This window comes from Haemorhous mexicanus, chromosome Z (assembly GCF_027477595.1).
Source record: "Haemorhous mexicanus isolate bHaeMex1 chromosome Z, bHaeMex1.pri, whole genome shotgun sequence".
Classification (NCBI taxonomy): Eukaryota; Metazoa; Chordata; class Aves; order Passeriformes; family Fringillidae; genus Haemorhous; species Haemorhous mexicanus.
The window spans coordinates 75,418,173-75,436,283 of NC_082381.1; the positions used below are offsets into that span (position 1 = coordinate 75,418,173).

Consider the following 18,111-nt stretch of genomic DNA (forward strand, 5'->3'; position numbering starts at 1 on the left):
TATCATCCTATGCATACAATGTTGGGTTTTAAAGGATAGGGAGATCAGAACAGATGCTCAGGATACATCTTGTCCAGAAAGACAACTACATGTTTTTTAGGACACAGGAGAAGCAGGTTAGAAATAGAACATTCTGCTGATGCAGACCACTAACCTGTGTCATCAGATACTGACTCTGTAGGGCATGAGCTTTCCCATGTTTGTGAGTAGACCTTCTGTCCATCCCCCATTTTGGTTTTTGCCTTTTGGAATCAAAATCACAGACCCTCTTCCTCATTCAAAAAGTTAGTTAAGGCCTAGGACAAAAAAAACCCAACCACATCCAAAACTTAGGGGTACCTGGCCTTTGGCACTCAGATTTTTCATGACAGAAGGCAAAGTCTCTTGAGAGGTAGACTTGGAAAGAGGCTGTGTGGACACTTATGTAAATGTTTTTTTATTTTTTTGGTTTCAAGAACCACTCAGCTATGTATTCAAGAAGATACATTTATTTTTAATAATAAGGAAGCATGCAGAATTACTGGTCTTTGTTCTGTTCAAAAACACAATTCCCAAAGTACTTATTTCCTGCTGGTGCATCTCAGCATCAGGTTTTGTCCTGAGCTAATCAGCCATGGAAAACATCTGACATTCTTTTTTTTCAGCACTCACCTTGTAATCCTCTAATTTTTTTTTTTTTTTAAACAGAGGTTGAGAAGGGAAGGGTCTTCAGTTTGTCCTTTTGCTTATTGCTTCAATAAATTAGGTCCTTCTTCTCATGCTGCATAATTGCATAATAAGGTGTCAGCCTTAAATTCCATACTGGACGTATGGAAAGAGTTATAATTTGGCTATCTCAGATAGCCAAAACATGCTATCAGAAGCCATGATTTTCAGTTTACCAGCAATAATGTACTCTTTGGCAGTCTTGAATTAAATTTCTGAGGTGAATCCTGGGGCTCTGCTCAGGGCTGACGTCCCAGCCAACATCTGCAACGTGATGCTAATACAGCATTCTATCAAATGGTACTCCTTGCTTCTTCAGTAGTTGTTTTCTGGGTGTTGGCCTCTCTAATCTGCAATATTTTCATGGCCACCTTCTCTTCAGTCTGTTTCATTCTTTCAGAGAGGAACAAAATCACAGAACTTGTATCAGCCTCAGTTTTCTCATAGTTCTCACTTCAGAGAGATTTTAACTTCTCTTTTGAATGCCAGTCATCTTCTCTTCTCTGTTAGCACCTGTGCCACAGCATTCTCTCCTCCTCCTGTGGTTTGGCCTCCAAAGCACTGCCCTGTGAGGAACAATCCCTTTTGCTGTGTGTAGTGGTAGTGGCTTCCTCTGTGCTGTTTCCATTGGTGATGATAATTGCTGCCACAGGAAGAGCTGAAGTCCATACAGCCACCTTCAGGTAAAATGCCTGGGAGTGTATATCTGTCTGTCTGTCACTTTGTGTGTCAGCTGCTACAGATGGAATTCAAAATACCCATAATAAAACTTACTGAAATGGACAATGGGAAATAATAGGTATTTCTCTGAAATTTCTCTGAAATTTTAGTACTGCAGCCAGAGCTGGCACCTTTGCCTTCTTGGTCTGTAAAGCCCAAAATGTCATTTCAGGACAAAAACCTGCATCTTCTTCCCAATAACTCAACTTTTATCCTATTCTCTCAAAATTTAGTAGTCAGGGAATGGGAAGTCCATGCTCTGAGTGCCAGGCAACAGCACAGACAGAGACAAGCCTTTCAGCAATTCCAGCAAATGCTGCACCTCTGTCACCAGAGTCCTGAGGATTCTGAGCACAGCAGCAGCATGTGAACATCATCTGTGGGGACATTCATCTGGGGCAGGGGAATGGGTGCTCCAGTCCCTCCTCACCATTCTTCCCTGTTTTATGCACCCATAAGATGTAGTGCTGAGTGTAAGATAGATCCCACTGAGACTCTAGCTGGCTGCTGGGGAGCTATCCTGACATGTGGGTGTATCCATACCCTCCGTCTTGGGCAGAGGACTGAATCTGGCTTGCATATTGGAATTTGCATATTATGCACTAATAATTTTTCACAGCCCAAAGATTTCTTTGGGACTCCTCTTTTTTCCCCCAAAATGAAATACCCACAGAAAAAATATCTGGTATGGAGAAGGCTGAATAAGATTTATGCAAACCATTTTAAAGTCAGAGGTTTATGATAGGCACAGGGCCAGCCGTTGCAGTCTAGAATAGGGGACATCTGAGGAGGCCACAGTTTGAGGTTTTGATATGCACATAAAGAATTGAGACATTGCTAGGAAGTCCAAAGTATATTTCATTGTGAAATCTGTCGATTCATTATTTAAATCAAACTAGAAAAAACATTTATTACTGTGAGTTGGTTATTATGATCATTTACAGCCTAATAAGTACTATGATAAGCCGATTGCATCTGTCAATGTGTTAGAAGCCTTCATCAAATTAAGTCTTGCTGGAAACAGTAAAGATCCAAAGTTGTTTTAACATTAATTATCCTGCTTTAGCAAACTGGACTTAGTCTTCCTCAGCAATCAGCACTCCTGTGGCAAAAGAACATTGTTTGACTGCAAGGAATGGGTAAAGGAAGGAGCATTTATTCTTGCCTCAGCTTAGTAACTGCAGAAAGGAATACATAACTGAGGGGATTATATTACAGTGCACACTGAAGTAGAAGAAGTTACAATCATTAACCTCTGCTCAAAAACTGAAGGCTCAGATTAAAAGATCAGTCAGTTTTAGCCTTGCTAGTTGTTCTACTTTTACAAATAAAAGGTAAAACTTCAAAAAGGATTTTAAAAAGCATTTACTTTGTTTCTCAGGATAGAAGAATGACTAGCTTCTCATTTGCAACAATTTCTGCCTGCAGGTTAGTGCTTTGATTTGAGCTTTGAATGCAATCCAAGTCAGTATGTCAATAAAACTCTTTACCTTATATCAGCTATACCTGTAACTAATGCCACTGTCAACTCTTGTCAGTCCAATTCTTGGAAGAATTTCTGGCTAACTCCTTTGTCCTTTGTAAATTGGACAGCTGCCTGCACATTCATGTGGAGCCATAGCACAATATTTGCTATTGTTCTCTTTGTTTTTATTTTTAATTTCTCAGTCTCATAAATCAGAGTTGTTTCCCCAGTTTCCATTTTGTCCTGTTCCAATATGTTTAGCATTTGAAATTATTAACACATTATATAGCCTCCATAAAGTGGGAAGCATGGTCCGGTTCTGACACAATCCTAACTTCCTTGTTGCACTTTCAATGTTGAAGCAAATGGCCATTTGCATAATTCTGAACCTATAAATGACACCATGAACATAAGACAGAGGAACATAAGATATAAAACTCGAGCTCAGGCTGAAAGAAATAAGTTTTATTGTGTGCTGTTTTTCGTTGCCAGCAGCAGAGAAAATAATACCCAGATACCTGTATCTACTCCATGGTTCTGAGAGCACAGGAGGTGTGCATGTCTGAGTTTCCTCTGGGGAGCACTTAGAACAGGCACTTGTCATACAGGAACAGGTCTTAAGAAACACAAAATGCTTTGTTTCTTCCTCCATCCCCATCACTGCTACAGCTCCCTGTACTCCCTACTCTCGCTGTGGAAAGACCCTTGTAATCTGTATCAGGTCTTTAAAACTGTATCATCCCACGTGAAGAATTTGCCCGGACAAACTAACTAATTATCTGCAAAGAAACAAAGCATCCTGATTTGTAGCATCAACCAGGCACTGGAATACAAAATCTAATTACGACTGAAGCTGTGTGTTTAACATGCTAATCCAGTAGCACCTGTCTCACTGTACTTCTTTTAATCTAGTTTTTTCCTCCTCTTGCTACTTTGAAGAACAGTAATGCTGCTAATATTCTTGTCCTTTTATGTAGGTTCAGGTTAATAAAGCTGTTGTAATCTGTTTTAGCTTTGGCCAGGATGGTGTATCTTTTATACACTAAATGGTGACAATGAATCAACTTGCTGATTTCAACATACTTCAAAATCGTACTTTAAACAACATGCATGATTATCTTCTACTCTTTTTCATTTTTACAGTAGACTCTTATTTCAAAGTATGAGTAGTCTGGATTTGCCCTAGTCTCTTATCCTGGTAGATAAACGTGAATAACAAGTAAAACACTGATAGCTGGAAAGGTTGATTGCACTTTATTAATTTTTTATTAGAAGAAATTACAAAACCAGTGTTGGGACAGTGTAAGTATAGACTAAAGTCCCCGAAGTTAGCAATTTCTTCTACCTTGTGGTCTGGAAATTTAGGAATAATAAGACTGATGTAATGAGCCAGAGCAAAGATGAGCTTGGTTGAATAGTGTAGGAAATTCCCAGGCTGATTTTCTAGTTCAGCCATGGGAAAGGTCAAAGCAGGCAGCTGTCACTGCACTAGCTGTGGTGGAGTACAGCAGCTGCTTGCTACTCTTACAGCCACTGTGCTCAGTTCAGACTGAAACCACACAGTAATCTTTTTAGGGGTTTGGAAGCTTTGAAACTGTGCTGAAAGCCAAGTGTGCCAGGAATAACATGGTCCTTACAGACTGAAAATGCCTAGGTCAAACACAAAGCTAGGGCAAGGCTGGGGTCTCCTTGAGGTTGTATTTTTTGTACTACAGCAGGTTTGGCCCACAGCACTGCATGTGTAGCTTCCATGCAGATGACACCTAATAGCAGAGAGAGTTTTTTCTTAATCCTCCATCCTGCAAGTGCTTGTTTCTGAAGTACTCCTACCCTGTCGCTGAAGAGCCTCATCAGCGAGGAGGGCTGCGAGGATCGGGATGTAAGGCAGTACCTTCTTGGGGAGCTGTGTGGAATACAGCCTGTCTTCTCATCTGGCAAAAAACTGAACCACACGTCTTCAGGTGAGAGGAGGGATCCTGCTGAAGTCCATAGTGCCACACAGGACAGAACTGACGCCAAGCTGCTGCTCAGGGTGGGGCTTTACGGTACATTCATCCCCAGCAGCCAGCAGGTAGGGTCAGGTGTTAGTCCTGCAGCTCACCACCTGCTCTGTGGCTATGCTCCTGCAGCTCCCAGGAGGAATGGATATGAAATTTGTCACTGTTCTGGTTGTTCTAGCAGTCACGGTTAGTCAGACGTCTGAGAGTAAGTAGTAATTGTACTTTATCCATTTCTATACTTTAATCTCTTAAAAAACCTGAAGTGTGCCTACCTGGAACTGTGTCTGCTTGAGCCTTTGCAGCTCTGCACGGGACCAGAGGTGATAGCTTAAATGTCTGGGCTGCTTTTCTTCAAAAAGTCGAACTTTGGTGTCTTAACTGCACAGAGCAATTGGCATTTTCAGTGGAGTCAGGGCTTCACCTGAGAATTTCCTCTGCAAACCTGATGTTTCCACAAAAGGTGTGTGCACTTTATAATTCTGTGAAGTGGCTTGAGCAAGGAAAAGCCATGTGAGCCATTTGTCATAGGAAACATTTCAAGATTTTAGCTGCTGAAGGTGTAAAACTTTGAAAGCGGTGATTTCCTGAGGGAACACCTAGTAAAATGTCAGTATTTGTTCAAAGGGATCTCTCAAGTTCAGGTGTAAATTCTTACTTTACAAACTTCCCAGAGGAAATTGTTTAGAAAGTCACTTGGTCTTTTTCCTTTAAAGTGACGTTGCCCTGGGTGGCACAGGTTTCAAAAAACTTTTTATGACAAACTTCAAGTAACAGATTTCTCCCAGCAGAAAAGCAGTTTTGCATGCAACTTAGCTCTGCGTTCAGTGTGGCAGGTCTCAAGGATTCAGGAGACTAATAACACTTAAAACTTAAACTTAACTTTAAACTTAAAATTAAAAAAAATTAAAAATTAAACAACTTTAAAAGCTTTCAAAACAATCTAGGCAATGCTGTGCTTGAATCCTTACTTTTTCTTTGTAATTTTTTTACTGTAAAATAGACTGTGTTCACAGAGAAGGTAACTCAGATTCCAGAGCACTTTCTTCGGGATGTTCCTTTCTCAGGCTCTTCTGGCTTCAGTAGGAGTAGGAATTGTGGAATTCCTTGAACACAGAGACAAAATCTTCTTTAGAATTTTATCCTGTTAAAATGGCCACTACACCTGCTGGCACGGCAATGCTCTGCAGGTGCTTTTGGTCTGGCTATACGATCTGGCCAGTCAGCAAGGTCTTGTGCAACAGAGCTGACACATGCATGCACAGGCCAAAGTAAAGGCTGTCTTGGAATGTGCTCTTTACTCTGAACCACCTGACACAGGGGAAATGCCTTTACCTCCCAACTTTCCTCAAACAGACGTGCTCCATACTTGACTGCAATACTCATATGGCAGAACCCACAATAAAAATGAGCACAATTCAGGTGGGTGGCTGGGTTACAGGCATGCCCTTCCTGAACCAGATTTGGGTTTAACCCTACCTAGGCTTAAGCTTCTTAGGCTCACCATTATGTATCCATTTATTTCAGGGTGACAGTAGACATACAAGTTAGTTCTGGGCTGGTAGCTACAGAAGTTTCCTTTGCTCATGGATGTGAATTGGCAGCTGTTGACAGAGGCCAGGAAAGTCATCTGTTGTCCAAAATCACACCTAGCTACAGGCTTAAGCAAGGCCCAGCCAGGCAAGGCCAGAAAACAAAGATCAAGGTATTCTGTAGAGTGTGATGGGGATTTCCCACTCCACAAACTCTACCCCTCTACCCCCATTCCCCAAAATACGATTCAAAATAAGTTTTTGCAATTTTACTTCAAAAATCCTGGTAATCTTCCATGATGGCATCTCAGTGCCAGGGATTTACAGGGTGCCACACCTGCAGTGAAGGAGGCAGCACTGCAAGAAGTATGAAGCAGGCTGGACAATGGAGCTCATTCCAAAGATGGCTGGTTTGAATTTCAATTTGAGAAGACAAAAGTTCTCTTCTGGAAGCTCCTACACATATTTCATCTTGAAGACATGAAAGGAGAAATTTGATAATTCACATACAGTAATAGCATCCAAATCAAATGTTTGATGCAACAGCATAGGAATAGCAACTACATAAGACTGTCTGACACTTCCCATTGGAGTAATCTGCACTTATCCTACTGAAGGCATCCCAGTAATATTAGTCTGGTCTGTAGTGTGGGAGATGGGTTCTCTCTTATCAAAATGTATTTCTCTATAGAAACAAACCAGATTTATGTTGATATGACAGCTTCTTTCTGCATCTTAATATGCAAGACATTGTGATGTTTGTTTTTGCTAGGAAGAGCAGAAATTTCCCCTTCTGGTAAGTCAGTAAATATCTTTTTGACCACGTCAATATTACACCCTGTTTTGCCAATTTTTAGCCTGCATTTCTTTGATGCTCTGTAACCCAAGCACCAAGGATGTTGTGTGAAGACAGACAGCTTGCAAACTGATCATGATTTGATGCCCATCCTAAAATCCTGACCTATAGAAAATACCCATCTATCTGTCTCCAGTCAGCCATCCAGCTTTGAAAATGTCCATATTAATAGCAGTCCTCATAGTAAAACAGGAAATGCATCACCACATAATTTCAATTATATTTATTCTTTATATATGCTTTTTAGATTTATGTATTATTGTTTATGGTTATAGCTTAGAATCCCTTTAACTTTTTTTTAAACTCTCTCTCAGAGTTGTGCTTTAACTATGTGCATTACCATGTTAAAATTGTAGGATGCATTGGAACCTTTTTCAGCATTTGAGTTCCCCTCTCAAGTCCAGCTATTAAGCAACCTCCTTGTTTTTACAGTCTATGTCTATGCTGCATTTCCCAAGAATTCCAGCATCCATCTTTGTTCACCTGTCAACCAGGATCAGAGTCTTCTGCATAATGAAATAGTTATTGGCTTGCTTTAAGTTAAGATGAAAAGACCTGCCTTGAGGTGCTGAACTCTTAAAATAGCCTCAAGTTTGTTTTAAATGAGAGAAACACTTTCTGGCAGTTTTATGAAATGAGTGCTAAATAAGCTGCTTTACAGTAGTTAATATTAAGTGTAGATGATGTGATAGTCCCTCTGTCCCCAAGAACAGAGCCTGGACTCTATGTCCAAAAGCCAACAACATGGCACTAAGTGCTGAAACTCGTCTGTGGAAGCGGCTGTACTGATACCAGAGCATATCAATAAACACCATGTTCTGACTAAGCAAGACCGTAATACAATTAATCAATGCAAAGTTGTGTGGGTTTTCTTTCCAGATGTACAAAGCCTACTTTGTAACCACAAAAGAATTCCATTAGGAAACACTAATGCCTACTGCTAATAGCACAGGTGTGCCAAACTTGTGCAATGTGTGCAGAGCTGCAACTCTTCAGGGTGAACTTGAGGCACAATTACCAGCAGGTCTCACATTTCAGCATAGAAACAGAAAGTGCCTCAGATGTCAGGATCTCACTGTGCAAGAGAAGCTTTCCCTCAGACCACACAAAGTGTTGGGGGGACACATCCTGCTTAACAATGTTACCCATATTTGCTGGGCTCCCTCGCTTTGTGTAAATTCAAGAACTGTCCTGGTTTTCTTGGTTACATAAAAGAACAAGTACAGCATGGCTTTTCATTCAAGCAATCCAGCTCACAAAGATGAACCAGGTGCTCTGCCAGCATTAGACAGGCTCCTGTGAACTGCCAGCAGGATTCAGGAGGGACCACCAAAGGCCTGGTCAAAACAGGAGTTTTGACCAGTTTCACTAACTCCTGGAGTGAAACTTGTGAAGAAAAGAGCTGCACAAGTCCTGCCTAAGGCAGCTGAGTTCAGTCTGGAGTGGAGGGAAATGGAGAAAGGAAGGAAAAATGCCTTCCCTACTGTTCTCATTTAAAGCACAGCTTTTCTTTATCATGATTAGTCAAAAGAGACCAAAATTAAACCAATAAGAGCAAGCAGAGGGGTTGGGGGCATAATGACTCCATCACTAACCATCTGTTTCCATGGGCATCATCTCCTCTTTTTTTCTCCATCTGGCCCTCCTTCATGAGGCAAAGACCTGCCCTGCCATGTTAAATTCTCTATGGAGGAGGCTGGCAGAACCACTGACTGCCATGTCTGTCCTTACCAGTGTTCTGCCCTACTCCCTGCCCAGCCCCAGCTGCCTGAAACTGCAGAGGAGAGCAGTACAAGAGCCTGACAGGCTCCCACTGTGTGCCACAGGAGGGCTCTTCATCAGGCATGACAGTTTTCCTAAAAGACTTGGCAAATATAGGAATATCAGCTTGAAACTGAAGATGGACAGAAAAGTTCTTTGTGGGCCCAGAAACTGAGCATGCACCAATAACTTTTTTTATTTTTTGCCTGAACCCTAGACAACCAGCCTTCTCTGGCTAATTAACACATGGCTCTCAAGTCTGAGAACAACAATGAAAAAAGTAGAGCAGGAGGGTAAGACAAGTTTCTACAGACTAAGTTTGGTCTGATAGCAGAGAGGAAATGGAAAAGGAAAGTTTAGCTAGTCAAGGAGATTTGATACTGATCAACTTAAATGTAGAAGTGGATATAATGAACAGTACTCACGGAGGGCTTTTTCCATCAGAGGCTTTGTTTTCACTGTGCTTCATTCCCAAGTACTCCACTTCAATCACAGAATGATTTGGTTTAAAGAGACCTTCAAGATTATTCTTCCATTCCAACCCCTTCTGTCCTGTGCAGGGACAACTGGGACAACTTTCACCTTTTTTTTTTTTTTTTTTTTTTTCCCTGAATGCACTAAATAGCTTTGAAAACAACAGGTCATTTCCTGGAGAGAGTTCCCAGGGAAGAAATACCAAAATAGATAATATCACTTGCTAAAATAACAACTGAGGAATCCTTTTTGTCTCAAGATCCACCACTAAGCTTAGTCCTTTCAGCAGTTCCTTTAGCTTTAAGAGTCTCAGTGTCAGACAACAGGTCTAAATAATTTTTGGGTAAGCTGCTGTGTATTTCTTACTATGTCACTGAGCAATAGAGACAAATGAAATCAGCAGCACTGAAAAAATACTATTGACTGATAAATGGTACAAAAAAGGGCATGCCAAGATCCATATGCAAAACCACAGTCCTTTCCTTTTAACTACTGTTTAGATCAACAATTACTAATAACCCTTACATAATTGCTGAAACCACAAAAAAAAGCCCAAAACCATGGCCCTCGGTCGGGCTGAAATTATTGTGTTTGTTTAGGATTATCTCCTAATTTCTTCCCACTTGGAGGATTAGAATGAAGTTATAATAACAATGGAGGTACAGGATATCTCAGTGCTCCATGAGAGCAGCATCAGTTTTTCTGGGCTCTGGGGAATTACAGGATTTCCTTGGCTGACTGCTCTCAGACTTCATACACAGGAAAAGAAATTGCTTTTATTACTGACTTCCATGTAGAAAGGTAGCAGTTCTCATAAGTGCCTCTGTCAGCAGAAGGTTGCTGGTGACACTTTCATGTTCTCTGACAGAAAGACCCTCATGCCATGCATTCATCTATGACTCACAGGTTATGTTTTCCATATTGCATCTGTGCTTCCATACACATAACAAAAATGTAAAAAAAAAAAATTGTGACAGCTTCTTTTTCATCAAAAAAAAAGAGTGCACATCAGAATTCCTCGGGGAATACATACATGCGAAAGCAAGAAAGGCTACCCAAGCACATACCTCTAATAAAAATGTACTAGCAGGTTCTCAATGTCCATAAGAAATGCCTTTGCCTGTTTAGCACCACTCATTTACATTCTATGCAGAATTTCAATGTGGTTTTCATTGGGGCATTCCCCAGTTTCACATGCAGGCTGCTGCCTGTGCTCACAGCTGCAGGACACAGCTTTTGTACAGCTGCATGGGCTGGGCATCAGTGGCATCCAATGCTCCGGGTCAAAGACTGACTGAGCAGTGGGTGGTTGAATTTGCTCTAAAATGGCAACTCTGGTCATGTAAGTGACGTCTAAATATGCAGTGATATATAAGTTGCTAAAGGATGCAATTCCTGTCGGTTAAGATTTTTACAAAAGGGCAGTGAAATGAACAGGGCAGGAGATTTTCCTTCTTTTAATGCCTTTATTAAAGTGATTAGCTCAAAATGGGGTTTCGGCAGATCTGCAGAGTTCTGCCGCCACTCCCAGCAGTGACTCAGAAGAGGAAGATTTGCAGCTCTGTCCCCTACGGGCTAGAGCCGGGAGTCCTGTCCTCGCAAGGACAGTGGGGGTATACCTAGGTTTCTCAGCTTGGGTCGTCAGTCCAGGGGGTCCTGGGTCCGACTGGTATATTTTTTAGTTGGGGTGAATAGATACCGAGGCTTTCAAGCATCTCTGCCGGCTCCGGACCACGGCCTTGATGTCCAGACACCACCCTGACTTCTCAATTCTGCTTTGGCTCGTCTTTTTTTGGGGTATTTTCCAGGATTTGGTGAAGGTCCCGTCCCAGTGCAGTTTGGGTTTGAGATAAATTTGCATGTCTCCTGAGATGCAAATTTCTCCCTCTCCCCACCGTCGGAGGGGAGGTTGTCATCCTCCTGGCACCAGGCTAGGGTGGTTCTGAAAAACAAGAATTCTCCACAATAGAGTTAAACGGCGGTACTTAAGGATACTCAAGGGGTGATTCCAACATTTCACTAACAAAGAACTCTTGGCCAGCGATCAATTCCTAGCTCAACTGAAAACTCCTCTGCAGCTCCTTCTCTTTAAAAAAACGGTAACTTTTTTTGTTCATAACAGGCAGTCAGTCAGAAGTGGCCAGTGAGACACTCACAAGCCCACCTGGATGGAGTTTTGCTTTATTTTCCTTGGTTGAGCCTGTGTATGTTTTTCCTTACAAAGCTATAAAAGTATCAATATTAATTTAACAATTTTCAGTTAAAAAGTGTACAAATGGCTAATACGCTGCTATATAGTGCACTGTACACTGCAATACTGATAGTTCAGATCTGAGTATCAAAGCAAAGGATGGTTTCAAGCACATAAAGTAGGATGAGGGCAAGAGATAGTCAAGCATCAGCAAAACCAGTTGAGGAATAGTTCAGGGGACTGAACTCTGGCTCTCCCTAACACCTCCTGTAATATTCAGCCATTCTACAGAAGCTGGTAGTATTGGTCTTGCCAAGTATTTTAGTTTACTTGACCCCAGAGAAGTACTGGAGCATACATCTCTAAAAAGCACAGCAGGCAACATCAGACAGAGTTGAAAATGTAATTACCCTTCCTTAAGTTTTCATCTGACAGAATTCTTCTGTCAGGAGCTGACTAGCAACATCAAAAGTTTTTACTTTAGTTTTACCAATTCTATCTTGAGGACCCAGAAAAAACCTTAGTAGTGCTCAATGAGCTGAATTTCCATTGGGGAACACCAATTAACTTGCTTCACAAGAAGTATGCTGTTGAAGAGAGAAAAACAAAGGACAATGGGGAAATAACACAGCTAGCATTCAACACTTAATTAGTCCTTCTGCACCATATGATTATTTATAGCCCTCCTCTATGGGTTGCTGAGGTGACAATTGCTGAGCCATCTTCGGTCTTTCCACCTCCCTTCTGACCGTGAAATCCCAGGGCCCTGCCATCAGCCCCACAGATACAAAATCCCCCTGTAAGAAGCAGTGGGCAGTGTGAGTGCTCTCCAAAGACTCCAGCTCCATTGCTGGCTGCTCAAGCTCACTGCTACAGCTGTGCCAGCATCTGTTACTCCAGCACTCAGCAAGCACTCTTGTAAGAAGAGCACACAATCATCTTGCTTACAGGAAATTTTTTAAACAGATTTATCTCCTGCTTACAGAAGCTGAAATTGACTCTCTTTTTTTTTTTTTTTTCTAGCTAATGACTCTTCCATTCAAGACTAAGTGATTACTTAGGGAAAGCATGGATAGGAAGAAAAATGAAAACAAATAGGAAGAAGACTTTTTCTCCACTTCTCCCAGATTAGTTCAAGGTCTGGGACCTAGGAGTCTTTGCTGTGCCCATTTTGAAGAGAGGGTTTAATCTTGAGACCTTCATCCTAGATAAATCCCTGAGCAATACGGCTGTGCTTGTCCTTGAGCTAGTGGAGGAATTCCCTTTTAGAAGATCTATTTCTCTGCTAGCACAGAAGAAAATCAAGCCCCAAAATGTTGGTACTTTTCTTAAAAAATAAAAACCCACCTAGATTTATGATTTGCTTTTTAAAGGTCAGTGACTTTTAATTTTTTAGATGGCATTAGCAAACAGGAAAAAACGTGCAAGAGATAATTCCATAGTGGAGAAACATTCAACCATGGGAGCCCTTGAGGTAAAAGAAAACACAAAGCCCAGTAAGAGCATTTATCATTTCAAAAAGACAACAAAAGACAATGGGCCTGATTTAACCTAAAAAGGCAGAGCTTTTAAATTATACTCCTCACACTTCCTGTGTCATAAATATTGGTGATCGCCCCCAAGTAAAAATAAATATTGTAAAATTACTTTTATATTACTGTAAAAAGCTTTTACAGATGCACACAGAAGGAAGGGTGAAGGAAACTTATTTAAACCACCAGCCCAAGCTGTGAAGATAACTAGTCCTTGACAGCACTTGGAACTGCCCTCCCACTCAGGCATGCAGCAATGGGGGGCAAACAGGAGCAAGAAGTGTGGCTGCAGGTGCAGGGCTAGGACCTCACTGGGCTCAGGGACGTGCTCAGGGGTGGCTCTTGTCACTGCTGTGCTGCAGCTGAGGGATATGGGCTCTTAGGAACAGCAGGTTGGAAGGCAAGGGAAGGACAAGGAAATGACAGGCTTGGCCTTTAGGCAAGAGAGCAGCAGGAATGCATGGACTCTGCCTGGGGATGGAGGATGAGCTGGCTGAGAGCTTACAGGTCAGGATCAGTGGGCAGGCCAGCAGGGGTGATCTGGTAGTGTGGGGGTCTGCTATAGACCTCCTGACCAGGAAGAAGAAGCCGAGGCCTTCTTCAAACAGCTGGAAGAATCCTGGGGATCTTCATGGGGGACTTTGCCCATGCTGATATCTGCTTGCAGGATAATACAACAGTGCTGAAGCAATCCACAAGCTTTGATGTGCACTGATGACATCTTCCATGACAAGTAATCAAGGAACTGGCACAGAAAAGCACTCAGGTGGACAAGATACTTGAAAACAGAGAAGATCTAGTCAGGGGCATGAAATCAGAGACAGCACTGGCTACAGTGTCCATAAAGTGGGGAAGTTTGGGATTCTAGGAAAAGGGAGCAGGGCAAAAAACAAGATCATGGCCCTGGATTTAATAAGAGCTGATTTACAACCACTTCACAAATTTGGAAGAATCCCATGGAATGTGATCCTGGATAAAAGAGAGGTCAAGCAGAGCTGGCTGATGTTCAAGGGTCACCCCCTCCAAGCATTAGAAAGGTCTGTCCTGAAAAATAGAAACCCAAGCAGGAGGCCTGGCTGGATGTTCTCAGAGCTTTTAACTGCATCAGGACATAAAAACAATGTGTGGAACAAAGGGGCGGAAGCAGGGCCAGGTGACCTAAGTGGAGTACAGGCTTGTCTGATCAGGAATATTGTTAGGAAACAAAAAGACAAAACTGAGCTGGAGTTGAATCTGTCAAGGAATGTGACATGTGACAAAATGTTTCATAAGTATATAAGCAACAAAAGAAAGAGGGGTGAATATAAAAACCAGTGGGACAAAGAAATTGGACAGAGAAACTGGTGACAAATTACATGGATAAGGCTGAGGCACCAAACACTTTCTTTGTCTTGCTCTTTACCATGCAAACTAGGCAATCTAACAAACTTAAGAAACCCAGGTTCCTGGGATCAGAGGGAATATTTGCAGCAAGGATGAGTTATTGTCAGTGGAGAAGAACCAAACTAGAGAGCTCGTTTAAAAACTAGACATATATAAGGCCACAGGACAAACAGGATAGAGCACAACCCGTGCTAAGGAAGCTGGTTGATGCCATTGTGAGGCCACTGTCAGTTACCTTTGAACTGTCATGGCAAGTGAGAGAAGTTCCTGAAGACTGAAGGAGAGCAAGTGTTACCCCTATCTTCAAGTAGGCCAAGAAGGAAGATCCAGAGAACTATAGGATGAAGAAAATTCTCTGAGAAAGCATTTCCCAAGATCTGAAAGGCAAGATAGTCATCAGGAGTGGTCAGCATGGATTTATAAAGGGGACATCATGCTTGACCAACATGGTAGCCATCTCTAGTAATGAGATTAGCTTATTGGTGAAGAGGAGAGACATGGGCTTTGTGTACTGTGACTTCAGGAAAGGCTTTCATTCGTGTCTCTTGTAATACCATCATAGACAAGCTGACAAAGTATAGGGTAGATGAGGCAGACAGAGAACTGAATGAAGGACCAGGTCCAGGGGGTTGTAATCAGTGCCACGAACCCCAGGGGTCATCATTGGAGACAACAGAGTTCAACACCTTCATTAAAGACCTGGATGATGGAATAGAATTGCCTGTGCCATGTTTGCAGATAACAAACTGGGAACAGTAGTTGATGCACCACATGGTTTTGCTGACATAGAAATGGGCAGAGAGGAAACTCAGGAAGTTCAGCAAGGGGAAGAGCCAAGTCCTGCATCTGGGGAGCAATGATGGCAGGCTGTGGGCTGGTAGGGAACAGAAATAGAAATTGGTTTGTCTCTTGTTTCACAGGACTTCCAGGGCCTGATAATGAGGGAAGGGGTATGAACACATGACTTGCTTGGTCACAGAAAGTCATGGCTACTTGTCTCATAAGATGGAGTTAATTAAGCTAACCACATTATCAGGGGCTGGGAGCGGAGCTGAAGCAGGGCCCAGGCACCAGATGGCCCTGCTTGAGCACAGAGCTGTACCAGATGACTTCCAATCTCAACCCCTTGACTGATCCTGTGCAGTCAAACTATGAGTTATCCCTCTTATATCTGTGTTGTTTCTAACATTGCTACTCCTTTTTTTAGCTTTGTTTCCTGGGGCCTTTAGCTGTTGCATGAAAATTTCGAATGAAATTTCCAAAGGAATTCTCAGAAGAGTGGAGAGATTTGAAATCCAGAAAGCTGGTGGCCTGTGTCACCTAGAGGCTGTTATGTAAGAGATATTTTGTGTCCTTCAATGTGAAAGGGATACTGCAAGTTAAAACCTATCACACAGCATTTAAATAAGTAGAATCTTGGAAAACTAACACAAATTCAAAACCCAATGTTTTATGTGATTTAAAAACTGTCCTTCCTTGTGCTATTTAAACTTGATTGTTAAAATTTAATTATTTTTTCAGTAATAGTACTAAATATTTTTCAACCTTCATTGACACTTGCTTTATTTTCAGAACTGAAAAATTACTCATGCACCTTAAGACTTCTCTGCTTTTTCCAATTATTTATCCCATAAAACCCTGGCCTAAACTCATTAAATCAGCTTTACTTTTGTATCACATCAACTATATCTAATTTTTTTTCTGGTACAATATCATACCATTTGGAATAAATTGGTACATTTGCTAGACTTTTGCATGATAATTATCACAGTCATAATAACTATACAGTAATCTACTTATTTATTTGCCATAGAAATATACTACTTTGCACTGTGGTTCTTTTTGCACAGAAATAGTAAAGCCTTTTTTCAGATTTTGGAATGTAAGTTTAATAATGTAAAACTTAGATCCTAATGTACTTGAAACCAGAAAAAAAAAATTAATAAACACAGCATAAAATATAATTTATGATTAACCAAGTCTAACTTTGTGGTCTTCATAGGTGAGTGATAATTATGATGATTTTTAAAAGCTGGGATTTTTACTTTTTTTCTTTGAAACTGACAACCATTTCTTTAAATGTTAGTCTCCACATGAAAGGCAGAAAGTTCTGTGTGAATCCATGGAATAGAAAAGTCAAAAAAATGATGAGGAAGATGAAGCACAAGATTCACAGGAGCAAATCTCATGTTAGAAAGCAGAGAAGAACTAAAAGAACCAAAGAGAAAGAACAGAAGCAGTAACAAAATGAAGCAAGATGAAGGAAAATGAAGCAAAATGACCCATGATGATTCTGTGGCATATGGCACTGCGGGCAAGGATACCAGATTTCACCAGTGATGGATGATGGTAGCATTAAAATGACTTTTCAAATCTCTGTGTGCTAGAGAAAGCAGAGGCAGAAAACATCACCTGTACTCAGAATGATGCTGATCAGACTATCAGACAAATGATAAGGTGTTCCTGGTAATGTCTTGTAGCAAGTGCTTGCTGTACCTCCTGGATCTTTTGGCAGACTTAAATCTTCCTCTCTCTCACCCTGCTTTTATGGCAGCCTCCCCTGTGATTTCTGTTTTAACATGCTGTTCCTTCTCAGTCCTCCGTTTTTTCCCAGTCCTATACTTGGTCCCTATTCTTTCCTGTCTGCTGATCATCTTTCTGCTGTTCCCTGTTTTGTTTATATTCTTCCAGCCATTAATCTTCCTTTTTTGATTCATTTTACATAGGTTTACAAACACTTTTTCAGATACTTCCAGCTTGTTTGCCAAAACCATGTCTTTTACCTTTTCTAAACAATCTCTGCTCCCAGCTGTCACTATCATGACATATAATTTCAGTGATAATATCTGATCCTCTTCACAGGACTCGAAGTGTGACACTCAGAGCTCTTCAATAAAGATCATCTCTATTGCTTTTTTTTCAGTCAATTTTGTTCATTCAAATACTCAGATCCTTCAGATGGGTCCTTCCAACTCTCTTTGCTGAATTTCTCATAATTGAGACTGAGGATTATGTCTGTCCCTCAAGACCTTTTTTCAAAGACTAGCAATGATGACAGTCTGGCTACCCACTCCATAGCCTCTTTTCCACTGTACAGTACTGCCTTCTCCTGTGTGGCAATAGTCTGGATTCCCTCCCTCCTTCCGCGGAAACTTCAAAGTAATTTAGTGTTTCCACAAAGACATCTCATCAACAGCACTTCTCCTCACAGACATGTATACAGAAAGCAGCAAATGAGGGAGAAGAGAGGTCTTTAAAAGAGTCAGTGCCATTGAATGCACATATTTCATGAGCAAAAAATACTTAATATAGCAGCAGAACTCTGCTCTTTCTCCTCTTCCCCTAGCAATTACTGTTTTTTTTCAGTCACTGCATTTGACTTAAATGAGCTCCTCTGAGTTGCCTCTAGTGTTTGCTTTGAAATTTTTATGTAAAACTACATCCTGCAAGCATGGGAGAAAGCAAGGCTGGTGATAGGGGATAGAAGCAGCTGCT

The 18,111-nt window shown here is 41.3% G+C and overlaps 1 protein-coding gene across 1 annotated transcript; it reads left to right on the top strand.

Moving 5' to 3' along the window:
- Window positions 1–4,934: 4,934 nt before the first annotated feature.
- On the top strand, window positions 4,935–17,543 carry CCL28 (C-C motif chemokine ligand 28). The gene is made up of 3 exons (XM_059836874.1): window positions 4,935–5,095; window positions 15,824–15,950; window positions 16,703–17,543. The coding sequence occupies exons 1-3, from the start codon at window positions 5,008–5,010 to the stop codon at window positions 16,857–16,859; spliced, it is 372 nt and encodes a 123-aa protein (XP_059692857.1). The 5' UTR covers window positions 4,935–5,007; the 3' UTR covers window positions 16,860–17,543.
- Window positions 17,544–18,111: the final 568 nt, after the last annotated feature.